Here is a 27,848-nt window from a genome sequence, read left to right as displayed (position 1 = left end):
AACAATCATGTACAGCGCCTTAGATATGATACAAATTAAAAGAAAAAATAAAGACACGAATAGCAACTTCGATACATGCTGTTATTACAAATTTATAATGTATGGTCCCGCTGTTTATCAAGTCACACGGAAATACAAGGTAACAAAGCTTTATTTTATTTATACAGTACAATTTGCGTGAAATGAATCTATTACATTTGTAGAACATGATTAATGAACAAATTGCAGAGCAATATTCTTATATGTATTCTTACGTAATATTTTTGTTGTGATAGGTTCTACCATGTCCTCCTCTGAAGAAGCGATGGGTCGTAGAGTTCAGTCAAAATTTGCTGAAAGGAGAGAGAGGATGAGAAAAGATAAAGTTGTTCGAGATCCTCGAGATATTGGTGAGTATTAAATTTTATTATGATACGAGTGTACATTTGGAGTGTTGCAGTCATCGTAGCATTCAAGTAATTAGTATAAATACAAATCCATGAAATAACTGTACAGCTTTTTTTTTTTCTTTATTGTTTATCACTAGAATGTAGCTGCATTCTCTGCTAATTTAGTTTCTGCAGTGTATCCGTAATCTGTAATAAAACTCTTGAATTACCACAATTCACGTAATTTTGTGATTTAAATTTCTGCAAAATTGAATTTTGAATTTCATATTATGTCCATATAAAGAAGCGTTTTCAGCAGATATCGTTTTTCAGTGTTACCCTAGTGGAAGTCATATCAACTTTAGTTCCATAGACTAAGTAAAATAGGGAAGTGCATTTCTCATGATAGTGATCTGTCATTCGAATCTGGAAATTCCAATGTTAGATAAACATGTCACTTAGACACACTTTTTGTTTTGTAACTTCATTTTTTTTTTTTTTTTTTTTTTTTTTTGTATTTCCAAATATTTATAGATCTTACTACTTAGATCAAGAGTATCGATAATCTCAAAGATAACATTGGATACAAATTCAAATTATTGAAGAAGTCACCTATAAGCATCCTAATATATCGTAGATAGCGACAAACTCTTCCAACGAACCATCATCATCGTCAGTTAAAAAAAAAAAAAAAAAAAGTATTAACGTGTTGTAGTCTATAATTTTACGTCTACGTATGTTGTCTGCTGTAATTTGTACGTATTCTACGACATACGGTTTCCTTGTAACCTATGTAGACAAACAAAGAATATGGTTATCTTGTAGCAGAAACAACGTACTAAAATGCTAAATAGACGAAAATTGAGAATATATGTGCACGAGCTATGAAATTTTAGGGTACAATCTAATATTTCTCACAAAGAAGAAGAAATATAAGAAAGTAATTTATGTTTATGTTACATGAAACTAAAGTAATAACGTAAAAGTAATACTGAGCATTTACTATGTAATCTACCATAATGTAACAAACTGTACAGATCAAATTTACAGCATATTTTTAAAGCTTACCAGACGTTCTACAAGTGATAGTTGAGAGGGGATGGCGCCCTGATTATTGTGCTGCTGGTCTATCTTCGCTTCTTCATGATCCATGTTTTCCCGATCTCTTACGAAATCGTGTTGTGTAAACTTGCTGAATAAAATGTATAGCAGTTGATTCGCCAATTATTCTTAAGACATTAAGAAACAATTTTATTTTTCTGTCAAAGACACAACATTATATGCTGGCCATTACATGATGAACTTACATTCTCAAGCTGCGCGGATGGCGAAAGATGTACCAGAATTCGAAAGAACAACATAATAAGTAATGTTAATTAGGATTAGTAAATTATGTTATCGAAACTTTTATAATTCTTGCTGAAGATATAATACGAAGAAGCAGATCTCTCGTGGCTAAGCAGTTATAGCGTACGCACTTTGGCGTGGGAGACTTGGCTTCGATTCCTGTTGGTAGCTCATGTGGTTCAGATTCTACGTTAAGCTGTAGATCTACATCTCATATAGCCTCGCTGTTGAAATGTACTCTAAAATCAAATCAACTCAGTAATGCGAAGAAAGTGTGAATTACTACTTTAGGTTCATTTCAGTTTTATTAAAATATTTAAAAGAAATGTCCCTTGTATCGATTTTTTCAGAAGTTACGAAAGATTTTACATTTTAACTAAGAATCCAGTACTATCACATATTAACACTTTCTACCTGAATCAACAATCACATGACACTTTGCTACAGACTGATACTATTTCCAATACTTACGTTGGAAAACAACGTTTTTTCTACAATTCAGTATTGCAGAATGCAGGTATTGAGTCGCTTAACGCTATAAACAGTGTTTTCATATTACGCTACGTATTTGAAGCTATCACTTACTAAAGACGATAACGAATCTTTTTCTCTTCACTATCTGAGAGAAAGATCTTCCAATCTCAATTTTTCCACTAGGGGGCGCGGTGGCTCAGTGGTAGAGCGTTCACCTCTGGTGCTTGGGGTCCCGGGTTCGATCCCAGCCCCCGCCAAGTGAACTTTGTGGTGGACAAACACCGTGCTCGTGGGTTTTCTCGGGGTTCTCCCGTTTCCTCCCACTTTCTTCATTCCACCATTTCACTCATCTCTCATCATCACCGTCTCCTTTAGCCTAACCGGCATAACCGTGGGACGTAAAACTTACAGATTTCATTTCTTTTTTTTTCAATTTTTCCACTGAAATTATATTTTTCCTTTTCTCCAACTACTGATATATTAGAACTTTTATATTATTGAAAAAAAAAAAAAAAATTGGCATATCAAGATATTTACGTATAACGCAGACTATCAACTTCTATTCATATCACTGCTTTGAACACTTTACATTATGAAGAAACTTCGAACTCATAGATTATGGAAAACTGAACACTGTAAATTAAGAATAGCCAAGATGTCATTCTTGAGTTATCCTCATTAGTTAACGCGGACAACCTGAAATTAGCTTCGATAGATGTCATTGACATGTACAGTTCTATTCCAACTTATCTTGCCATAGAATGTACTCAGAATTGGATATGGGATAACAAGTGTTTGAGATTAAGAAATCCGTGAGACCGCCAACTTTTGGAGGTATTCATAACGATTAGTTCTTTTCATGTTTGAAAACAAAATTTACGATCGAATAGGTCACGCTATGAGTAGGCCATTACTTCCTCTTCGTACCGATATCGTAATGAATCATTTTGAGACTTCTACAATGATAAGTTTTAGTACATTAGATGTTTCCGATTTGTTGATGATCGCCTCAGTGTGTACAAGAGTTGCTGAGCTTCTTGCCAAGTTAAATAACATTAATTCTAATAATTTAAGGAGTTAAACTGATACATTATTATAAATACTCACTTGAAAATATAATATTTATTATTATAAATACGTACACGTTGGTATACATACCTCATTTAGTAATTGCCGACATGTTTAGTGAGAACTCTCATCGGTGTTTTCTGAAGATGTTCTAAGAAAATGGCGCTGAAGATCAATTGATAGACGCATACCAAGATTAGTCCAAGTGAATATTTATCATTAATCTCAACTTAAAATGTGCTTCAGAAAAAAAACTATAACTGTTGCATAAATGTTTTAGATCTCCAAATATATAGATTGAACAACAAATTTCTGACGTCCATTTGGGGAAAACCAGAATTTCTACCAGCGAAAATCAAACCCGTAACTCCATGAGCCAAAGGCACATGCGCTAAGTACTAGACCACTAGGAGGTTTTAATGACTTGTATTTTATCCGTAAGTAAATACTCTTTATACAAATACAATTTCCAGGGAAGGGGACACGGTGGCTCAGCAGTAGAAAGCTTACGTCTGATGCGTGGGCTTCCCTCGTTCGATCTGCTGAGAAGTAAGTTTGTGGTGGATAATATCGTGTATGTACGTTTTATCGGGTCACTCCCGTTTCCTCCCATCGGGTTCGATTCCCGGCGGGTGCTCATGTGGTTCGGATTCCACGTTAAGCTGTAGGTCCACGTCTCATATAGCCTCGCTGCTGAAAGGGACGCTAAACTAAAATCAACTCAACTCAACCCGTTTCCTCCCACATTCTTATTCCATCAATTTTTCCATCATCATTCACTTGCCTTAAGGTTGGTGTAAAGGGACAAGCTTTGTCAATAAATGTCACTACATTCTTCGTATCTCTCCCATGTATTTTTCACCTTTCACGAAAATTTACAATTTCTCTTACAAATTTCAATCTAGAGACTTCAAATTTTTAGAACAGGAACTTCATAACCCATCGAAGGCAATAATCCGTGCCGATTTTTTATTTAAAATTTTCTTCACTGTTAAACAGTTATATTGTTAATGATTTGGATATTCATATTAACAATCAAGCCATTTCAATAATGAAGAAAATTCTAAATAAAAAATCAGTACGGATTGTTACCTTCGATGGATTATGATGCTCCTTCTCTAAACATTTGAAGTCTCTAGGTTGAAATTTGTTAGAGAAATCTTGAGTTTTCGTGAAAGGTAAAAAATACATGAGAGAGATACGATGATTGTAGTGACATTTATCAGCAAAACTTGTCCCTTTAAACCAACCTTAATCATCCGTCTCCCTTAGCCTACAGGACATAATCATAGGACGTTAACTGAAATATTTCATTTTTTTTTTAAATTTTCATTTTACAAATGCAGTATTGATAGATGGTCACATTTTTTCTTCAGTTCTAGGAATCATCCATATCATCTACACAGTTTTTCATAATGTATGAGCTGGAATCAATTTCGTATTGTAAAGTGTTCAGCAACATAACTTCTTTGTTTTCAATCACATTGGCGGTTCGTTGAAACAGTTTGTCGCTGTCTATAGTATTATAGAATGTTCAGGCGAATTCTTCAAAATAATGTTAATCTCGTTATATACATACGTTATTTTTTTTATTTTCAGTGGAGAATCCAACAACATCAGTACTAAGTGAGATAAAGGAGAAACCAATTACACGAGATGTTGTTGTAATGGCTCCAAGGCGTGTTGCTGATCAGGGATTCCCCGAAGTATTAGCAAGAGATAAAATGGTAAGTAAATATGTAAATACCAAAAGGGGAACATTGTTCGACATCGCAATATTAACTGTATTACCAACTCAACGTAAAGTTATATTTTTTTCAAATTTCGCTACGTCAAGTTCTTACATATTTCAAACATACATGTAAAATGAAGAACTTACAATACTACATCTGTTATACAGTGTCGTAAACTAAGGACGCTACAGTGTCACAAACTTCGAAAAACAACCAAATTTTGAGGGTTTTACAACAATAATAACGCAAGTGACATGGACGGTGTAATGCCCGTCGAAAGTACTTTAGTATCGAATACTACGGTCATCATATGACGTATTTCGAAAACGTAGGAACAAAAGTTTATTCCCTTAGCTTGTAATGGTAACATTTAAATTTTTACCGATATAACTTTCCCCAAGAGTCCCAATAGAATAAAAGCGACATGGATGTATTTTTATTTTATTTTTCTGCTATATTTTCGGTCGAAATTTAAGACCAAAACGGAAAGCTTAGCAGTAAAGGCTCCAGAAGGTTCTATTTCTTAGGTTTCTATTTCCCCACAGTTAAGGGTGGTTTTGAAGAGAAACAAGAGGCTGCTATTTTCTCGAAACGTGCAGTGTTTTCTTGTTAGTATTTAATAAATAAGTGTATCATTGTTCATTTTCCTCGAAGAAACTGCAAAACGTAGTCCATAGATGAAAGAAAATTTTTAAAAATTGCAATTTTCGTAAAAATGACTACAATTTTGATGCTATTTTATTGTGTCATTACAAAATCACTATTTTATTGTGTTATCACTTAATCTCCCACGTAGTTCAATGGTACGCGTCTCGCCTTTCTTGAGGGAGATGCAGACTAAATTTGTAATGACAATGCAAGTGTCCGCGTTCCACGTTAAGCTACACTCGATGTCGCATATGTCTCGGATGCAGAGACGTTAAACCCAAACGAACCAACAAATATTTCATTATATACTCTCAGAAAAATCCAGAAGAACAGTTTACTTATGAGCAGAAGTGACGAATAACAGTTGAGCGAGGAAGATCATATCCTGTATTTTGTTGTATTCAATTCTAGGATTTTTAGTTTTTAGAATAATAATCGTAAAATTTCCTTATTTGCTATCATTTAAAGGGTCACATACACATTGTGTAATGTGTTCTGAAACTTAATTATACGTAAAATTCATTATTTTGTAGATACAAACCGTAATAATGGGAGCAAAACGTAAAAGTATATTTGCTCAACAAATAGAGAAAATGACAGGATCTAATCTTCCCATTGAAGTAGATACACCTCCGATAGGCTCACATTCCGATGGGAAAAGGAAACTGGAGGTTTCAGATATGGAAATAGAGCAAAACACATCATGGTTAGGTAAGTACTTTCGTTATACATAATTGCAGTTGGATTTATGTAGATCCTTAAGAAAATATCGAAATATACAGTAGATCTGGAAGGAATAGTGTGCACTATCGGGAATCTGATTTAAGCAAATTCGCTGTTTCAGTGTTATTTATAATGACGAAAATATACTGTATTTCATCCGTCATATTTCCCTTTAATATCTTCTGTTCCATCACATATTGGGTAGCGCTTTTTCACTTTATTCTAGAATTGGTTTCATTTACTAGAGCCAACGTTACTACATTCTTCAACTTCTATCTGAAGTGGCGGGTACTAGTAATTTTGTTGCTAATGGTTTTAGATGTTCCGTCCGTATTTTAATTAGATTTATATGCAGTTTGCTGACGTTTGAGAAACTATAATTGTTGGAGCTGTTACAACTAATTAAAAAGTAAAAATGTCCTTCATTTGGAACAGCCCTCCTGTGACCTAAGGATTACGTCGAGGTTTATGTCTACGCTTTCTTGACTTCGACAACCGACACCCCGCTGCGGTCAGCTTTACCCGGGTTTCATTGGATTGCTGGTGAACCTCTGAACCGTGTTGAAACGAGGGTAGAGCAAGGGAAATTTTTCACCCCACACTGGGTATAACTCGGGCCACTGCCCAGTTGGTAGATAGTCGCCTCACCGAGTACACTACCATAGTTGTATTACAATTAATGAAATTATTCAAATAACAAATGGTTGACCTCAGTAAAGAAGTCTGAATAAATTAGAATACACAAATTTCGTTTTGGGTCTTAATTTTGTTAACCCTTTGTTAACCCTTAACCCTTTAACGGGTTACTTTTTCTAGAAAATGAATACTTGGAATCAGAGTGGGTTATGAAAATGAAATACACTGAATAGTTTTAATAGACTGTTACTTAACATTAGGGAAAATGTTTGTGGTGGAAATTATACTTCCCACTGTCCGTAGTGTGTCTTTATAAAATATTCATAACTTTAGTTTATTCCTTTGTTATCTCAGGCAGACAAATTTCAGATAGCTTATTACAATGTAGACATTCATAGACAACAATAAGAAGACAATTTAACATGTGATAACTAGATTTTATTTCCCATGATTTTTTTAAATATGAATATATAACATTATATCTGATTTTATTTTCATTTACTTTTTCGTGGATCACCAATGGCAACATCTGTAAACCTTATCCAAAACGGGCATATAATCAGCAAATTTGTTCAGCCTCACCTCCTCTGGGACAGTATTCTTGTTGTTCAGGATACGAAGAAAACGTCTTTTATATTTACAATCTGAGAAAGCTGCGGTCAATTATCTTGCTAGCCGAAGACAAAAACCAGGTTAGTCTTGAGAACACTGATCTCTTCTGCTTATTTTGCAGAGTAAAAAGCGTTTACAATTACTAGATCAGTGAAGAAATACACCATACGATGCCTCAATTTTCAGGAATGTCGACCAATTGGATAACGTTCTCGAAGCTGATTAGAAGTGTTCAACGCCTGCCACAATTTCATTATAGCAGTATGTAGCAATAGAAGTATGAGAGCTCGCAGGTTATTCCTTCGTTTTCTTCCTTGGGATAGTTGTGGTAGAAATAGGGTCATCACATTGTCAATTTTAGAATCGGTTGAACATCACATCTTGTATCTTTACAGATTGTAAGGGCGCGTATTATTTCTGTGATGACCTTCTTTTGAAAGTTATCATATTTTCATCAGCAACCAATGTAGTATGTGGTTTGTATGCCTCATTAATTGTATTGTTCAGGTACGTGATACATGGCGTAAACGTAATGAATTTCATCGTTATTTGGATGCTCTCTTGGAGAATCGATCTCATTATCATTGAGATTATTTTTTTGTGTTATTTTCTTGAAAGCGTTTAAATGCCATAACTTGCGATATAATAGACTAACCGAGTGCAGGATCAGAGATCGAAGTTTTCAAGTTCTGGTAGTAGTATAATACTCACCAAAGTAATAAGAACCCTTTCCAGGGACATTAGAAAGTAAAGTATTGGGTGTGAAATATATTTCCTACGGCCTGCGAAAGAGTTAACATAAATAAACGATTGGAACTAAGCAGCATTTGGACCACGATACTGATAAAAAAAAGTCAATTACATCTAATTGTCAGTCTGTTATTTGAACAATTTAATCAGTTAAAACAGCTTTGAGGATGAAAATAGTTTCTGAAACGCCAGCAGATTGAGTGTGTAAGTAAATAAAATACGAATGAGAAACAGAAAGTTAAGATCCATGATTATTCAATTTGTTTTCACTTTAGACAAACTGACCATTCCAGCTCCTTCGTGGCTAAACGGTTAGCGTACGCGCTTTTGGTGTGGGTGATCCGGGTTCGATTCCCGGCGGGAGCTCATGTGGTTCGGATTCCATGTTAATCAGTTGGTCCCGTCTCATATAGCCTCGCTGCTCAAAGGGACGTTAAACTCAAAATCAACTCAACTCAAATCAAAGAAAGAAGGATGTTAATATCTTCCCGTACACAATTCATTATTTTTCACTTTCCGAAGACATTACTTGAGTTGACTTTGAGTTTAACATTCCGTTCAGCAGCGAGGCTATATGAGACGTGGATCTACTTATTAACATGGAATCCAAACCACATGAACTCCTGCCGGGAATCGAACCCGGGCCTCTCGCGTCAAAGGTGCGTACACTAACCGCTTAGCCACGGAGGAGCTCGACATTACTTTCATTGACTTAAGGATCTTGATATGTTATGTGGAATAACTTTCACTCAGAGGTACCAGAAATACCAGAAGAAGCACAGTGAACCCTGCAGAATACGGTGTAAGACGGTATAAAGTGTGACCGTTTTATCTTGAACACTGACGCTATATAAGCAAATGTGGAACATACATCGTCCCGACACATTCTTTCCTGTATCAACTTCAATGAAGTGGTATTAACACGTTGCCTTGGAAATCAAACATCGTTACAATTTCCCAATAATACCATGTTTAACTGCTGAAGTCGATTAAAGTGTACTTCTTTTCGCAAAGAACGCTACGTTAAAGCTACAGCAAAAAATGACACATTTTAGTGTCACAGCCAGATTTAGAATAGCTAGACTACTATCCATTTCATAAAGATAGCCCCCTGACTTCGTGGTGCTGCCGTGACGTTCAGTCAAAACTTATATTGCATTGTCGGACCTCGTTGGAATTGCTGGAGTGTTGTCTTTTCAATACTTAAGACATAAAAATTTTCTTTGTACTATCTAGTGAGAAAAAATAAAAATTAATGAAAAAGTGCGTATTTTTTGGTACTTTTTTGGTAGATCAATGTTTATAGGACTATATCTCAGAAAAAAGATCACGTGAAATAATGTCCTGTGTACAATATGTAGATGCATCCATTGACTGTAAGTTGTGAAAAGTTCAATTTTCATCACTTGATACTTTTTGTGTAATTAAAACAAATGTACGACGCTCTGATCTCCTTTACCATGGTAGGTAGAGAAACGTACAAAACACTGTTCAAAAATTTGGAAATCTAGTGTTTCAAATATTTGAAACTATTAACAAAAAAAGGTTTAGTTGGTAGAGTATTTATTTTTTAATTTTTTTTTTTTACTTCAACATATTCTCTGCGTTAAGCGGTGAGCCATGTTGCAGCCCAATCTTTAAATTCCCCGCGCTTATATGAAGATACAGCATACAGTAAGTGGAAGCGCCGCACCGCTGTCGTACAGTGTTGTCGCATTCAGGAAGCCTGTAGCGCGAAGCCTACTTCATAAGAATGTAATAGGAAAAAGTATTTATTATACGGTAACCTTTCACAACATCATAAAAATAATAATAATGCATTACATCTCAATGTAATCGAAATAAAATGTTGAAGTAAAACATCCAAAAACTCATCTCTTAATCTATTTACATCATTCACTTTCGTAATGGGTTTGTTGACTCATCGCTGCTCCTGCTATCTTCTTGAACACTTATTAACAATGGCTCCATTTCTACCTCAAGATCTATCAGTATACACTTTCCAGCTTACGAACATGTTAAAGGTTAAAAAGAAATGTAGCCTTGGCAATCACGTGTTCACCCAAGTTCTGCGATCAATTCCCCTGCCGAATGTACAGTAGCACAGAATGGATCCTTTGTTTTCTTTCAACGAAAGAAAACAATGCAATGAGTAGCTGACGAGGGCTGTATTTGCGTCTAATCACGTCGCACTGATTACGTCTTCAACACTTCTCTTCGGTTCGTAGGCGTCAAAAACTTACACACGCACTCACACCATATGGGTTCATTGCAATGAGACGGTCGAATGGGCATTTATATTTCCCTGAGTATATCTCGTGCTTTTTGATTAATATATATATATATATATATATATATATATATATATATATATATATATTCCTTTACGAGCGGCGGTATTACAAAAAGAAGAGGCAAAATTTTTAGCGATAATGAAATTGCAGAACTGATGAATGACTCCGACTCAGACGGTTATGAGTTAGTAATGAATAGTAATGACATTGATTATTCTGTGCTCAGTGGCGTATTCAGGAGTGAACAAGATAGTAACTCTGTTTCAAGTGAACCTGAGGCTGCGCCGGGAAAGAGAGAAAAAAACGTGTCGTTCCTATTCAAAGACAGATTTTGATGTAGCTTGGAGCGATAAAATTCAAGTAACGCAAAACCCCTCTTTAGTGGTGTCCCGGGAATTGATCAAAATGCTGGGCTATCTACGGAGTATTCCGCATATAAAGTGTTTCAGCTGTTTTTACCGATGAAGTTTTATAGGAAAAAAAGTTGAGTTGATTTTGAGTTGAACGTCCTGTTTAGCAGTGAGGCTATATGACACGTGGACCTACTGATAAACGTGGAATTCAAACTACAAGTACGTAGCATCCGCTAGGTGAAAGGAAGTTTTTAATAAATATTAGCGTTTATAGGAGGGATGCAAATAACCACTCGCCCGGGGCGTGTGGTTCATCGGTGAGGGCGAGTATTTAATATCATACGGAAGTTAAGTAAATTATTTTTATTATGTGATGTGGGCTAGTAACTTCTTTCTTGGGCGAGTAAACTTTTGTTGCTTATTTGCATCCCTGATTTATTGCCTGATATATAAAGTTGGACTTTGCGTGGGAAAGTGCTTCGAAATGTACAACACTAAAGAGAAGTACTGGGACTCCTAGATCTGAAAACAGATTTTCTGTGAAGTGTAAACTCAATATTACATATCAACTAAGGTTGTATCGTATAATAAAGTTTGTGCTTGTATTTGTTTCTGTGCAAGTGTATTTTGTACTGCGTGCAGTAAGTGAAAAACTGACAAAAAGCAACAAATTTTCGAGGACCATCACATGCAAATCGAAACAAAATAAGAGTTCGCTTTTCTAATTTTGAACATTTGACACATTTACTGTATATCCTGTTAATTTCTAAGAAATTGGTTTAAAATCTGTGGAGACATAAAATTTTAAAAATATCTCTAAAAAGTGCCGGACAGTGTGCGTGACAAGTTTAAATACCCGTTCGTCTGAGAGTGTATAGGCAAAAGGAAACTGTGGCAACGTAGCACTCCGTATAAACTGCGATAGCGAAGGGCGCAAAGCTGAGAAAATCATAATGTCATATTTGTGATTGTTTATCTTTTAAAACAAGTCAAAACAGTTTGGTTGAAAAAGCTACTTTAAGGTATTTCTAAAAGTTTTTTCAGATTGTTAATACACAGCCAGCAATTCAGAGATAATGATGTCTCACTTTTTACTGAATAACAAGAAAATTACTACGTGTTGAATAATGAAATTTTCAGAACTTACAGGTAATATATGCGTCTACATATCGTGCACAGGAAATTATTTCATGTTATCTCCTTTCCGAGATATAGTCCTATAAACATTGATTTACCAAAAAAAGTACGAAAAAATACGCACTTTTTCATTAATTTTTATTTTTTTCTCACTACACAGTATACAGAAAATTTGTATGTCTTAAGTATTGAAAAGACAACATTCCAACAATTCCAATGAGGTACGACAATGTAATATAAGTTTTGACTGGACGTCACGGCAGCACAGCTAAGTCAGGGGCCTATCTTTATGAAATGAATAGTAGGCTTTCTATTTTGTATCACGATCCCCTTTTATCGCATCCTTTTACCAGCGACCCCTATAAGTAATATGCTTTAAAATTATTGCTCCTTATCGCTTACAGTTGTATATGTGTGTAAACCTTACACACAGGAACGTACGCAGGGATTCGGAACCCCGATATTCCAACTTTTCTGTAAATTTAGTGTGATTTTAAGAGTGATTTTACAAATTTTAATATAATTGATCATCATATTGAATTTGGACTCCCTCCCCCTCCGAAAAGCTTTGGACCCACCTGAAATAAAACAAATTTTTGCGTACATGCCTGCGTACACACCTATACAGTTCTGCAAAAAATAACAAAAGATCCAAACCAAACCAATCCCTTTACAATTGTCGACGAAATTGTTTCCCCATTGTTTATTTATGGAAATAAAAATATGTTTATCAAAATAAGAAAGTCAAGATAATTCTTAAAAATATATTTTCGGATACTAGATCCTAATTACATTTGCTTTTTTCACTTCCCTTTGCAATCCCCAAGTTGTAAAAGCCCGGGGTAGATCATATTTGTTGGCACATAAGACGTACCTAATTTTCTGTCATATTATAAATATTTTCTAAAATTATAAAGTAATATATTTTTCAGAGAACATACTTGGACTACGAATATCGAGACTATGTCTAGAATTACATGCGTCTTAGAATGTGAATAGCATACGCGCATCCAGGGAAAAACTTACATACCGTGAAATTATAAATAGAGCGTTTGTGTCCAAACTACATTTATTGACCGTGCTCGTGGGTTTTCTCAGGGTTCTCCCACTTCCTTCATTCCACCATTTCATTCATTTCTCATAATCATCGTCTCCTTTAGCCTGATCGGCATAACCGTGGGACTTAAAGATTTCATTTCATTTTTACATTTATTGAGTTATATTCAAAATATATTAATAAAACAAAATTGACCAAAACACTAAATACAGGGTCCGGCTAAATACAAAACACTAAATACAGAACAACAGGTTCTGCACTGAGAAAAAAAAATCGCCTGGCCGACGTCGGACTGTAACAACGCTTTGGAGAATGCTGGATGGACGCTCTCACACGCGCCACATTTTCCGGCGTTGTTCTGTTGTTCTAATGTTTGGTTCTCAAACTTGAGTAGTTTTTCTATTAAGAACAGAATCATGTCGGCCAAGTCCGAACTGAATGCGAAATGCCCACTGAATAATAATCACAGAACCACCATTATGAATATACTCCTCTACAACAAACTCACGATGCTCATCGCACCACGCCATTCCGATTACTGAAAATGGCACGTATACTGCTATTGATCGATACCCCATCCGCCACCGTATCCCAACCACGATTCACACATTTCCCTCTCCAAATAACGGAGGTTTTTATGCCGGACCCTGTATAGCACTTGTGTAACAGTTTCGGCAATGTAACATCGTCTTCATCAAACACACATGGGGACGGTCGTGGCTCAGCGATAGTGTGTTCACTTCTGGTGCGTGGCGTTCCTGGTTCGATCATAGCTCGCGCTGATTGAGCTTTGTAGTGAACGATCACCGTTTACGTGGATTTTCTCACGGTTCTCCCACTTTGTTTAGTCCACCATTTACTTCAATCCATCATCGCCTTCTTCTTTAGCCTTCATGACGTAGGACGTAAAACTCAAAACGTTTCCTTCATCAAACACATTATTTTCGATATATTACTACTTACTGAGTCACTTAAGATGTATGTAAATAGAATGCCATTGCACACTATAAGGAAGCAAGGGAAACGTCAAACAGTTCAGAATTTGGAAAATTTATTGAAGTTGATATAACCAAACTTTCTATATCGGCGCACCACATTCTTCAGACTTATTGTAAAAGAAAGAAAGTGCATCTAATTCTCCGGCAAATACGATATCCGAAATGTAAACGTAATATATAGTTTTAGATATTCTGATAATTTAAAAGAATATTTCAATAGAAATATATTAATACAAAATACATTCATCAGCTAGTACAAAATGACAACATATAGTTTAAAGGAAGTCGGAAGATGGAAGCACAATTCACGTGCATTGATTTTAGAGAAGGCTTATTAAAATACAAAGGCTTTGAACAATAATTTTATATCATAAACTTTATGAAAAAGATATAGTTAACTAATTTAGACTATTTAAAGTACACATACTTAAAATGTTTGTCTCTGTTAAACGTGAAATCACACATAACCGTAAATGAAAGATTTGAAAGCCAAAGCTATAAGTTGGAGCTCAGGTGCTTTTAATTGCTATTGTAGCATTTTAATAGATATATACTATTATCCAGAGATAACACACATCAGCTCGCTCTCGTCGTCGAAATCAAGTGTTTCTGACGCGTTTGCATATTGGACACTCTCATTTGACCCATAGTTATTTGCTATATGGTTTGAATCGTCCATATTGTGAACAACGTATTGTCCCATTGAGTATTCGGTACATTCTTGTCGAATGTTCTGAATACTCAGATCTCAGCGTCAGGGACTGCTGCTTATATTTCACTGTATATTGGACAATGATATTGATATTGTTGAGCATGTACTTGCTTTTGTGCACACTTATAACATTGCTCACGTTTTCTGAGCTTTTATCAGCCTTTTCCTCGTGTATTTATTATTGCTGCAGTTTTATCTTTTATTCTCGCATTTTATTGGTTTTTCACTATTTATTGTTATTGTTATTATTATTAGCATTTATTGTTTTCTATTTTTACTGTTTATTGGCATTGTTTTATCTTTACTATTTATTGTTATTGTTATATATTTAATATTTATTGTTATTGTTATATATTTTCTATTTATAGCTATTGTTATATATTTGATATTCTCATATATATATTATTTTATCTCTTCTTTTAGTTTTTACTCGTTTTTGTTTCAGCAGTATTTTTGTCATATTTTGATTGTTTTTTAAAATTATTTACGGCAGTCTTGTTGATCGTGACGGAGACAAATAGCCTAGACGCTGACGATCGCATTAAATCTCAATCAATCAATCAATTCAGGGATAAGACATAGATCAATCGATAGATCTCTTCGAACTGAGCAAAATGACGCGCTTGAGGATAAATGTTGATGAGTAGTTTCCGAGAAAATTGAGAAAAACTGATTTTTATGGCTTTAAAAAAAGTCATTTGTATCAATGTGATTCAGTTGATTACATTATGTATTTCTTTATGTACTATATATGAAAAATATGCAATATGAAGTCGCAAATTGTATCTGTTGTTATTAGGAGATTCTTCTTAAGAGTGATGGACATACTGTCATATTTGTATGAGAAAAACGATAACAGCACGTATAACGTAGAAGCAATATAGAACATTAATATTTTTATGCTTCCTAAGTTCAAGTTTGAATTTATTCATTTCTTTATTTATTTAAAAGGTGAAGAGAGCTATATCATAGAAGGAAGTGGATTGGAAAAGGGTAAAGAGGATGCTAAAGAAATCCACGAAGAAAACGTTAAGAGGCTGACTTCAATGTCACACGAAGAGCTTGAAAGAGAAAAGGAAGCATTGTTGAAGCAGTTAGATCCAAAACTCGTCCAACTTCTAAAGTCAAGGCGAGAGAAACGCCTACATGGTAGCGCTCCAACTGTTAATCCAGAAACATCTCAAAAGCGCGTAAAATTCGCCGCAGAGATCGAGAAACCAAAAAACAGTGAAAAAATGGAAACCGAAGACGACGATTTAAAAGAGGATGAATTGCCGATTAAACCGTCAGAAGCGCAAAAGTGGGTGCATATGGATAAAGTGGAACGAGAGAAGCTGAAATGGATGACTAAGTTACCTCCACCAAAGCCTATTGACTCGAGTACAGGCTACCCTGCAAGGTTTGATTTTGAAGGTGAGAATTGCTTGTACATTTCTTGGCTATAAGGTTTTGCTTGAGTTTTGATTCATTGGGATAGTAAAACGTGGAAATTTCTGAAATGTCAAATCTATAAGAGGATATCAAAATATGATATGTGCATTTGCACAGGCAGGCAAATTTCAACCTTGTGAATTAAACTTAAAACACTTCCGGTTCACTGATGGAAAAGAAATAAACATGGAATTTTTAAGTCATTCATAACATTTTCCATCATGTAGACCTTAGCGTAACCAACTATGGAGCAAAAAATAACAAAGTGGTCAAAAAGTGACATATCATGTTTTTGACATCCTCGTATAGCAATATTTGTTGTATAATAACAAACATATACTGTATACTGAGGTTTTAATTTTATGATAGTGCGTTTTGTTGGAGTATAGTATTTTATTGTCATTAATGATCATAATAGTCATAATGATCACTCAACATCTGAAAACAGAGATATTAATTTAAAGAAATAGAGGACAGCCAGCGAAAGGGGAATACCAGATTGAAGTGTCGAATAGATTCTAGGTTTAAAAGGTTCGGAGTGCACTAGCATTGAGGATACTTGGGTTGAAATTAGGGATATCATTATGATATCAGCAAAAGGAAAATTGGGTCACGCGGATATACGGAGAAACAAATCATAGTTCAACTAGGAATGCACTAAACTAGCAGAGAAGAGTAAACAGGCAAAACTGCGTTGGCTACAAAATCCAAACAACAACACAAAGTTTCGTTGACATCAAGCGAGAAACTTTCAAAACTTTTAGAACAAAAATATGCGATTTTTTGAAAGCTAAAGTTAATGAACTTGAAGATAAGTAAAAACAAAAACATTCGGGACATGTATAAAGGCACCAACGAATTTAAGAAAGGTTATTAATCCCGCGCTTATGTATCAAAGAAACCCGACAGAACAATTATCACTGATACAGATTGCGTCGGGAATGGATGGAAAACTTTTTGACGATTTGCTTAACACACAGCAAAAGAACTGATATTCGTGGAGAAAGGGAAATGCAAACAGCAGAACTGTATATTCCAGAGCCTAACTGAACAGAAATAGAAATCGCTATAAAGAAATTCAAGAAACACAAATTTCCGGGTGTAAACGAAATTCTTGCTGAGTTGATTTTAGCTGGAGAAGAAAAAGTATGGAAGAAGATACATAAAGTCATTCTTACTGGAACACAAGAGATTGCCACAAGAGTGAAAAAAATCAATCATTGTTCCAATTCACAAGACAGGCAACGCATTCTGTTATCAAGGTTGATCCCATACGCAGATGAAATTATTGGGGATCATTAGTGCGGATTTAGGCAAAATGGATCAACTATCGACCATATATTTACCATTCGACAAATATAGAATGTGGAATACCGAAAAAAACTAGTTACAATAATTAAGATGTGATTAAATAAATCCGAAAGTAAAGTCCGAGTAGGAAAATTCTTGTCCATGAGCTTTCACGTCGAAAATGGCCTGAAGCAAGGATATGCATTCTCGCCATTATTATTCAGCTTTGTTCTGGATTACGCTATGAGGAAAATCAAAGATAGCAACCAGAGCCTAGAGTTAAGTGATATTCACTAGGTCATGGCGTATGCTAATGATGTAAATCTGATAGGGGATGATAGAAGAACAATAGAAAGAAATGCAGAGGTCTTATTAAATGCTTGGGGGGACATGGGTGTAGAAGTAAATGCAGAGAACTAAATAGATGAAAGTTCCCGGGATCGTAATACTGCAAATTATGGATGCTTCAAAATATAAAATAATACTTTCGACAAACTGGATACTTTCAAATATCTAGAATCAATATTAATAAACCAAAATAATATCCACGAAGAAATTAATTGTCGACTGAAAGCAGAGAATTCATGTTATTATTCAGTTCAAAATCATTTGTCGAGTCACGAATTCTGTCGAGGAATTTCAATCTTAAACTATATAAAACGATAATCATGCCTGTTGTCCTGTGTGGTTGCGAAATATAGTCACTCACTCTGAGGGAAGAACGCAGACTGAAAGTATTCGATAATAAAATCCTGAGACAATTATTTGAACCCAAGTAGAATGGGTATAGGAAACTTCATAACGAGAAACTAAATACCGTTTACCAAACATTGTTAGAGTTATCAAGTTTTAGGAGACTCAGGTGAGCAGGTCATGTAGCCAGAATGGAAGAGAGTAGGAACGCTTTCACAGTTTTAAGTAGAAATCTAATCAAAAAACGACCATTAGGAAATTTTAGGTGAAGATGGAAGGACAGTATTAGGATAGATCTCGTAGAAATACGAATCCAAAGAAACTGGGTTCAGTTGGCTAAGAATATAAGTCAATGGAGTGCTTTTGTTAACGCCATTGAACCTCTGGGTTTTATAGGCCATAGAGTTTGTTAGTTAATGATTATTATTTACTAATTCACTTATCGCATGAGTCAATCGCCATTTCGTACCTTAATTAGAAAAATAATAATTTAAAAATTCATTGAAATTATAATTAATGCCAAAAAAATTAATTGATTGTTATTAAAATTTCTTTAGGAGAAAAGAAATAATTATAGAAAATAAATTAAAAATAACCAGTTATACCGAAGATTGGATGTATTTTTAAGAATTGCACTTTCGTACACATTCTAATATCAAGTACGAACGTATGATTATTAAATAAGTTCGTTGTTCCTTCAAATTCACAAGGTACACAATATTTTTAATCATCGTGTGGAAATTCCATTTTTATTTATTTCGTTTGTTAACTTCTGAAATATTAACTTATTCAGTTAAAGTTATTATTGTTAAATATTAATAATTAAAACAATAAAAGAGAAATTAACAAAGTGAAATTATTTATTTCTTTCAAAATTTGGGTTTGCACTTCATCTAGTTAAAATTGTCTCTAAGGATGTCCTTCTAAGCAACTATACTTAAGTGGTCTATGATAGATTTGCTTCAGTAACCTAAAGTAAAATTGAGCTCATCCGTGACTAAGCGGTTAGCATACGCGCCTTTGGCGTGGGAGGCCCGGGTTCGATTCCCGGCGGGAGCTCATGTGGTTCGGATTCCACGTTAATCAGTAGGTCCACGTCTCATATAGCCTCGCTGCTGAACGGGACGTTAAACTCAAAATCAACTCAACTCAACTAAAGTAAAATTTAAAAATCACTGAGCAAAACACAACGTTTTACTAAAATAATTCATGTGTAACAGTTTCGTCAACTACGCGTACCTCTTGGTTTCATAAGCCAAAAGGTATAGATAGTTGACGAAACTGTTATACATGAATTATTTTAGTAAAGTGTTGTGCTTTGGTCAGAGATTGTTTTAATTCTACATTGTAGTAAGATTTACTTAAAGAATAGTTAGTGAGTAAAATACGTTGAATTAAAAGAATGTACATAAGTTATAAATGATCTGATCTTATTCATTGGATGTAGGTACTCTTCTAAGGTACGATGAAGAAATTCCTGTTATCAAGTCATTGCACCATCACGGAGCGGAGCCTGAACGAGCTGGATACACGCTAGAGGAACTTTTCCAGTTTACCAGAAGTACAGTACTACAACAGCGAACACTTGGCCTCCAAACTATTGCTCAAATTCTCAAAATGGTTAGTGTTACATTTTTATTATTCACAAGCGTATCAAAACTACACGGAAAGGAAGTATTACGTGTGCATATTAAAATGAATTTATATATGGTTTTATGCAAAACATATTATGGCAATAGACGATTTTATTTAGAAGAAAAATGCATCATTTTGTAATAAAATAGTCTCAGAATCTGACCATGCTCATACTTCACTTATTTTAAAAATGTAATACAACGGGAAGCACAGTGGCTGAGTGGCAGAGCGCGTACCACTGGTGCCTGGGGTTTGATCCCTGGTCAAATAAGTTTGTTGTAGGCAGCATAATGTTCGTGGATTTTCTTGGGTACTCCCGTTTCCTTCCACATTCTCATTCCACCAATTATTCCATTGTAATTCATTTGCTTTAATCATCGTCTCCCATAGCCTAAAGGGCATATACCTGGAACGTTAAACCGAAGGATTTCATTTTAAAAATAACAACGTGTGCGTGGGTTTTCTCGAGGTTCTCCCGTTTCCTCCCACTTTCTTCATTCCACCATTTCATCTATTTCTCATCATCATCGTCTCCTTTAGCCTAGCCGGCATAATCGTGGGACGTAAAACTCAAAGATTTGATTTGATTTCATTTTAAAAATGTAATACTTCTGCTCATGAATGAATAAGTTAATTAACTTCATTTCTTAGAAACTTAGGAAGAACAGTACTTCTTTGAAGCAAAGGACAACAATTTTCCAACTTAAAATAAGTAAGAATATTTAAAACCTAAATTGTTTATGTAATATTTTCTATATTTCTCTCTACTGTTGCACTAAAGTACTAAGTGATGTTAAAAAAAATAATAAATAAATAAAAACCTACCAGATACGCTTTTTAACAACAGTAACAAGAGTGACTTTGGATGAGGTTTATTTATTAGTCGCTAACTGTATTAACACCCATATTTGAGTTGATTTTAGTTTAGCGTCCCTTTCAGCAGCGAGGCTATATGAGACGTGGACCTACTGATTAACGTGGAATCCGAACCACATGAGCTCCCGCCGGGAATCGAACCCGGGCCTCCCACGCCAAAGGCGCGTACGCTAACCGCTTAGCCACGGAGGAGCTCAACACCCATATTTGTATTCCTTATGAGGAAGAAATAAAAAATAGCAGACAAAAGTAACAAATTGGAGTTATTTTCGAGGCTAAGAATGAATAAGAATAATCTTAAAACCATTTTCGTAAAACCGAAACCGTTCGATCTTTGTTAACATTTTGAGACTTAGTTGTTTATTCAGGTCGAAAAGGTCAGATTTTTAAAGCATATTTTACATTATTTTTGGCATAAATATTATGACTACCAGTAAAAGCACTTGTTATGCTTTAAAGATAGGTTTTTCAACAATGTCGTGACAAATAAGAAATAAAATGAACATCAGTATTTGTAACTTAAAAATTTATTTCGAAAAGCACTAAATTGTTCTTTGAAAAAATCTACGTCAACATGTAAAACAATGTTTACATATTTAGCCTTTGTGTGGTACAATTTGAAACCTTCTGGCAAGCAGAGAAACATTTTAACGATCTTGACGCCACCAGCTCGTTTCCTTTCTAGAAGGTTTGCCAACATAATGCTCTGATTTGTCTAAATATATTATAGATTTTGATATTTTGTCTGGAGGATATTTTACCTTCCAAAGATTCTTATTTTGTAAGGCAGATGTGAGATTTCCTGGGCTAGCACTGCTTTCTTCTGAGCTACCTTGAGTAGCAATGAGACAAGCTAAAGGAAAGAGGAACGACGAACAGTTCTATGGTACCTAAACTCGACTCAGTGTTGGGGATGAGACGCGCGAACACTTTACCCCACCCGAGCTTGGGTTTCAATGTGCTAAAATATTTTCAAGGTATGAATAGAATGAACGGTATCTACTTCTTGAAATTGAATTTAAGACTGATATTTGTTTCAGGCAAAGGAAGGAAGATACGATGAATGCTTAGAAGAAAATTTAATGAAGCAGTTGTTGGATGCAGGATTACTTATTTTGTTGAGATTTTCAATTGATGATAATACTGACGCCATGATAACAGCCGCAGCACAAGCCTTAAGGAATCTTTTGTACAACGAACCGGATGAAGTAAGTACTAAGTAGAGTACCGGTAACTGAAAATTGTGTACTTGTGTTATGAAGGGATTATCTTAATTTTATTTGAAAGAGATGCTGGTGAATATATTAATGTTTTGTATCTGTAAAACTATTGTAAAGAAACTATTTTCTTTCTCGGGTTATTTTTTGGGATTAGTCTTGCAGTTCTTGTATCAGTTGCTTGAAATACAATGTTTTCTTTTACGTTAAAACTAATCTTCCAGTCAATAGTTTGAGATGTATTTATGTTTTTCGAAGTACAGTCAGTCTCCGAGCTGCGTAAACTTCAACATACGGAAATTCATACTTACGCAGAAAGTTTCCGATATATGTAAAATTTACGAACGATAATTAAATTTGAAGCTTAAGTAAGAAGTATTTACATCTAGTACATCACATCTTCCAACATACCCAATGTTGCATTTGAAAATTGGTACGTTGATGATCCTGGTAACTAGGTAATTACTATTTTTCCTGTAATATTTATGCTTCACATCAGATTTAAAGAACGTTTTCGAAATAAAAATTACTGGAGACCCACAGCCGAAGAAGAGGGAAGAGGGTGCAAAGCCAGTTGTGCCACCACTGCCGATGCGACTTCTGTCTGGTAGAGCTTTGGAGTCGGCAGTGGTTGGGAATCTATGAAGAATGACAAACATTAGGATCGACCGCCATCATGCACAATTCCGAAAACGATCGCGAAATTGCGTGAAGTGATCCTTGAAGGCAAAAGGCATACAGTCCGTTGTGTTTGTATTCATAATAGGGTTGAACTGTCCTACGGGGTATGCCAACCCATTCTAGAGAATGAATCGAACATGAGACAAATAGCAGCAAAGTTTGTTTCTCGTCTTTCGAACGATGATCAACGAAATCGTTGGATCGAGGTTAAAAAACAACAAACGCCCCTTGCGATTTTTATTCCTTATCTGAATGGAATTCCAGTTGGAAGGGCGGCATTTTTACCCTGATATAGAAGAGATCCAAATGTAATTGCAATAATTCTTGAACGTACTACAGCTAACATAATTCAAACAGTGCTTCAAACAATGGTAAAATCGCTGAAATTGTTACGTAGAAGCACAAACGGTTGACGGTAGATTTTAGGTTTTAAGGGAGGTTTTCTGATTTTTACGGAGAAATTCTCGGAAATTTTGAGTAGCACTACGTATTAGCTTCCGTCACCATTATTTCTGGTTGTGATATTTATGTTGTTACTGTTTTCTTGTTCTTCTTATGTTTATACTGATGAAGAAGTATCGTCATTAAAGTGGCTGTTTTTTTAAGATATTTTACTGGATAAATAAGCAGTTAAATAACAAAAATTCCATCTTGTCAACGAAATTTCATTATCATTTCGTGATAATAATGATTTTAGTATTACTTGTAAGATCATATTTGGTCATTATTTTACTCCCATCAAATTTTAAAAATTGAATGAATCTCTACAATTTTCTAAAAACTATTATATATATATCGGGTGTTCTGAAAATGGCGCCCACGGACTGCAAAGCACTATTCTACAAGTCAAAATAAAGCAAAAATGCTACATAATGATATGCCCTCCGGGGCCTCCTTCAGCCGTTATAGAGACCCAAGTATTTCATTATGTGGCAACGGCATAGATTAACTTTAAAACAAGTGCTTCAGGAAATTGTAAAAGGGTGTCCCATAAAGTACTCAACTTTTGAAATGCCCGCCATTTCTGTTGTAGTAAATTGACAGCACTGAACGTTACACGGTTTTCATCTGTTGTCTTTGTGTTAGTAGTCATGGAGCTCTGAATAGCGCATGATTGTCATCTGTTTTCTGTAGGGGTTGGAATGCAGTACTTCATGACAGAATAACGCGTTGTCATAGTGAAAACTTATTACAAATATGGTGGATGTTATATAGAGACTGTTCGTAAACGCCCTGGAATGTTTCATCAACGTAATGCACCGAATAAGTCGACTGTGATGAGACTGATTGTTTAAATTGAGAAACGAGAACACGTTTCGTAACAACAAGGTTTTGAAAAAAAATGTTACAACAAAAACCGGTTCGGTTGTAGACATTAAAACCACGGGGCGTCCTCGTGTTAGTCGTTCTGCGGAAGGCACTGACATGACTGATAATGTTGCTGAAAATCCGGTGAAAGCTATCTTTTAATCAAGCATTATCCAACTTGGTAGTGTAAATATCACCACACTGTAAATTTGCACTAGTAGATTCATTATTGAAATCAGGACTTTGAAACTAATAAACTACTACAGATTTTCCGACATCCTTTAAAAAGAAGTTCGCAAGGCCCGAGGGAAAAAGCGCTAAAATTTGTCATATATTATTGAATACTCTTTCTTTCTTTCTTTTATAAAATCCATATTCAAAATGTGATCATTACCGTGTAAGAACATAAGAAACAAGCTGTCTTGACTCTCCTTAGAAGCAACGTCTAGATGACATTGACAAAACAATGTCAAGTTAATAATAATAATATTAATAATAATAATAATAATAATAATAATAATAATAATAATAATAATAATAATAATAATAATATAATAGTTACCACCCAGAATGGAAAGCTCAGTGTCATTATTATACAAACAAAACTCTTTAGCCATATAAGAGAACATTGTGTTGCCAATACATTTAGCAAGATAGGTATTTTATATAAAATAATAATGAGTTTCATTTTACACTGTGAATCTACGTAGACTTCCAAACTTTATGAATACAATATTGAAACAGCAGTGGTAGATCTACTACTTCATTAGAAGAAAATGATCGGAGATGAAACCTATTCTTGGTACGCTTTACTCTATCTAATAATCAGATGGACATGTTAATGACCCACAGATCTTAAACTACTCGTTTATTTTCTAATTTAGTCACTAATACTAACTTTAATTGAATCAGTATAGAAACAATTAAAATCTTAGACCCATTTAAAAAATAAAATTGCTTTCTAATGTTATAATACCTATATACTATTTTGATGTTTAGGTTTGCTTGGATAGAGTTCTGGGCTGGTACAGAGGTCTAGAACAGCCTTCGTTGCCAACAAATGTGATAATGAAGCCCGAGGAAAAGAAGCAGTTCCAAGAGGAAGAGCCGGAGTTAAAAGATTACGAAATTGTTCAGTTAGATGTAATTCGGGGAGTATTAAGAACGGATCTTCTTCTTCGTCTCAGGTTAGTTATTGCTCCTTCTTATTACATTTTCTTCAGTATTTTTAAATATGTAAACTTCTTGGTGTGATAGTTCTCGTAAAACTGCAGTATGTGAAACGGCATTGTAAATCGGTGATCAGTCGTCAGTACAATTAACTTTATCGTTGTTATTTCACGTTTTCTATTACAGAAGTCTTTTCCTTAGGCTTGTAATATTCCAAAATCAGCTATTATTCTTGGAAATTAATTCTGTTAGTAAGTTGTTAAACTTCCAATACTAAAAATATAACGATATAAGTTTTTTTTTTTTTTTTTTTTTTATAGTAATTACACTTACTTTTGGTGCATATTATCGCCGGTTGTATTTCTGGTAGAAGTCAATATGTCGGCAAATTATGTTGCATAAAAATTGAATTAAAATTAAGCTATGCTGCTTTCCTACGTGATTGTTCCAAATTTAATAAATTTTCACTGAGTGACACATTATTCGTAATAAGAGTTTAGAATTTCAAAATTCATTATTGTTTATTTACTTTTTAATCTACGTAGTGGAAAAATACATGAAATTTCTCATTAAGAGCGTACTTTTTATGAGTTTTATAGACAGATCAACTTTAAAACAAATTTCTTTGAACTGCTGTTTTTTCCCATAGATAACACATACAAAAACTTACATAAAACAAATCATTCTTTTAAAGCTTTCTTAATATCAATAGCAAAAGCTTTCTGTATATCTATCAGAGCTTTCTTAATAAACGTACTTTACAGCGTTCACAATCTGTCAATAATATGGTTACTGTAATGTAAAAAGACATTGTTATCTCAAAAATGTGAAGATAGTGGAATATACAACAGTTTTATATCAATTTCATCTCTCTAAAACTCAAATAAATCTGTTATTTGTATTGCCCAATTCCTCATAGAAACTTTCATTCCATATCCTGTGGAGAACGTGCTACATTTTTTCTTCTACATATTGACTTATCAGTGGAATGTCTGGCTCTTTATAAAGATCTCGTACATGAACCAAACCAGTTTAATTTCGCTAATAAATCAAGATGTTTCACAGAATATAAAGAAAAATACAAACCAACAATCGCTTTTCACTATCAAAAAAATTAAACATTTTTGGAATGCGAAAGTCACTGTTTATCGCTGCGAGAAGCATTAAAGGAGCAGTGCGACTTAGAAATGCATTTTTACAAATTATTTCCATTTGTAGAGTTGAAAATTCTAAAAGGAATGGTGTTTGTTCGATTGCGATACGTTCAGTCGTTAGCGAGTAACAGAGGAAAAAAGATTTTGTGATTACGTCATACGTGGTCAAGCAGCGAGAGCAAGCTTCCGTACACAGTGCCAAGCATTTCGTTTGTGAGAGGTGCGGTGGCACGTTCTAAAGTGTGATTTTCTTTCCCAGAACTGATTGCAAAGACTTAGAAATGTCATCTGCATGTAGAAAATGATAATATGTGATAGTGCGCTGCACAAAAGTTTTTAATAATATTATAAAACGTAGTTTTTCCTACAAAGCATAAGTTCAGCGTTTTAGAAAAGAAACTAAAATTTCGAAACCAATACCATGTAAATAGAAGGCGGACGAAATTGCAACAACACCTAATACCTTTTCTTTAATCATGCTTTCGATTCCCAAACATGAGTATGTTCATTTTCACGTTTTGTTGCAATTTTTAACGCTGACCCTATAATTTTGTGCTTTAAGGTATGTACAGGAGTGCGACATATGTGGCAGAAATGAAATAACATCTGTAAAGTTTGTCAGAATACGGAAAAATTACTTTACCGGTTAAATTTGTTTCATTCGCATCGCTCTCCGCGGAACAACTCTCGTCATCCGTTTCATCATTTTCACTTGATACAGAAAAATTAAACGAAATCAATATCTTGAGGAAAACTGACATCGTCACTAATTCCTTCTGCGAGCCGGTATATTTCACTCTCCAATTCACATTGTATAGCAGTTGTATTTACATTTATTTCTAAAGCAGTACCGTCACAATCATAAGTGACACCATTGCAATTACCCTCTATTGCCTCGTCTCAATTGCAACCGTTAATTGTGTCTTGTACGATATTTTTACGTTGGTAACTGGATATAGATCGGTGCTTATTCAATGGCTCGGATTCTAAACCTTTCAATATTACACCTGGACTGTATTATTTCTCAGTTTGCGTGTAAATAATTCTTCTGGCATTAGCTTTTCTTTCCGTAAACATGACTGCTCGAAGTCGGAGTCAAGATGTTTGGACCAAGCACGAGTATTTTCATTTGGCACAACATTTTTCCTATCGATTTTCTTGAGCCATAATTTATATCGATCTGGTGATTTCTCACGACTTGGAAACAAAAACAAAAACAAAAATCTCAGCTTTAATCGCACGAGAATTACAACTGAAAACAGCACGTGTTAGGCATTTCTACCTCAATTCACAGATATAGCACGCGCTGTTCTAACATATGTTTTCCACTTCGCACCAGTGTTTCTTTTAAAAAAAATGTTCCAGGGGAGGGCACACTTAGTATTTGGAGGGGCACATTAATTTCACATAGTACTATTATATTTATTATATTATAGACATATTATTTTGGTATCTTCCGGGGGCACTCTCACAGCTCCGGGAG

General features: G+C 34.7%; 1 protein-coding gene across 3 annotated transcripts in view; it reads left to right on the top strand.

Moving 5' to 3' along the window:
• LOC145662615 (RNA polymerase II-associated protein 1) overlaps positions 1–27,848 on the top strand; it is a 208,192-nt gene that overhangs the window by 56,781 nt on the left and 123,563 nt on the right. For all 3 annotated transcript variants that reach the window (XM_081728348.1, XM_081728347.1, XM_081728346.1), the window contains exons 3-9: positions 276–389; positions 4,857–4,984; positions 6,172–6,349; positions 15,862–16,323; positions 19,772–19,944; positions 21,876–22,043; positions 25,041–25,228. In XM_081728348.1, coding sequence (XP_081584474.1) covers positions 276–389; positions 4,857–4,984; positions 6,172–6,349; positions 15,862–16,323; positions 19,772–19,944; positions 21,876–22,043; positions 25,041–25,228 — 1,411 coding nt within the window. The remainder of the gene's footprint in view (positions 1–275; positions 390–4,856; positions 4,985–6,171; positions 6,350–15,861; positions 16,324–19,771; positions 19,945–21,875; positions 22,044–25,040; positions 25,229–27,848) is intronic.

This window comes from Thermobia domestica, chromosome 10 (assembly GCF_964235325.1).
Source record: "Thermobia domestica chromosome 10, izTheDome1.hap1.1, whole genome shotgun sequence".
Classification (NCBI taxonomy): Eukaryota; Metazoa; Arthropoda; class Insecta; order Zygentoma; family Lepismatidae; genus Thermobia; species Thermobia domestica.
The sequence above is the reverse complement of the archived record's forward strand: the minus strand, read 5'-3'. Positions and strand labels throughout refer to the sequence as shown.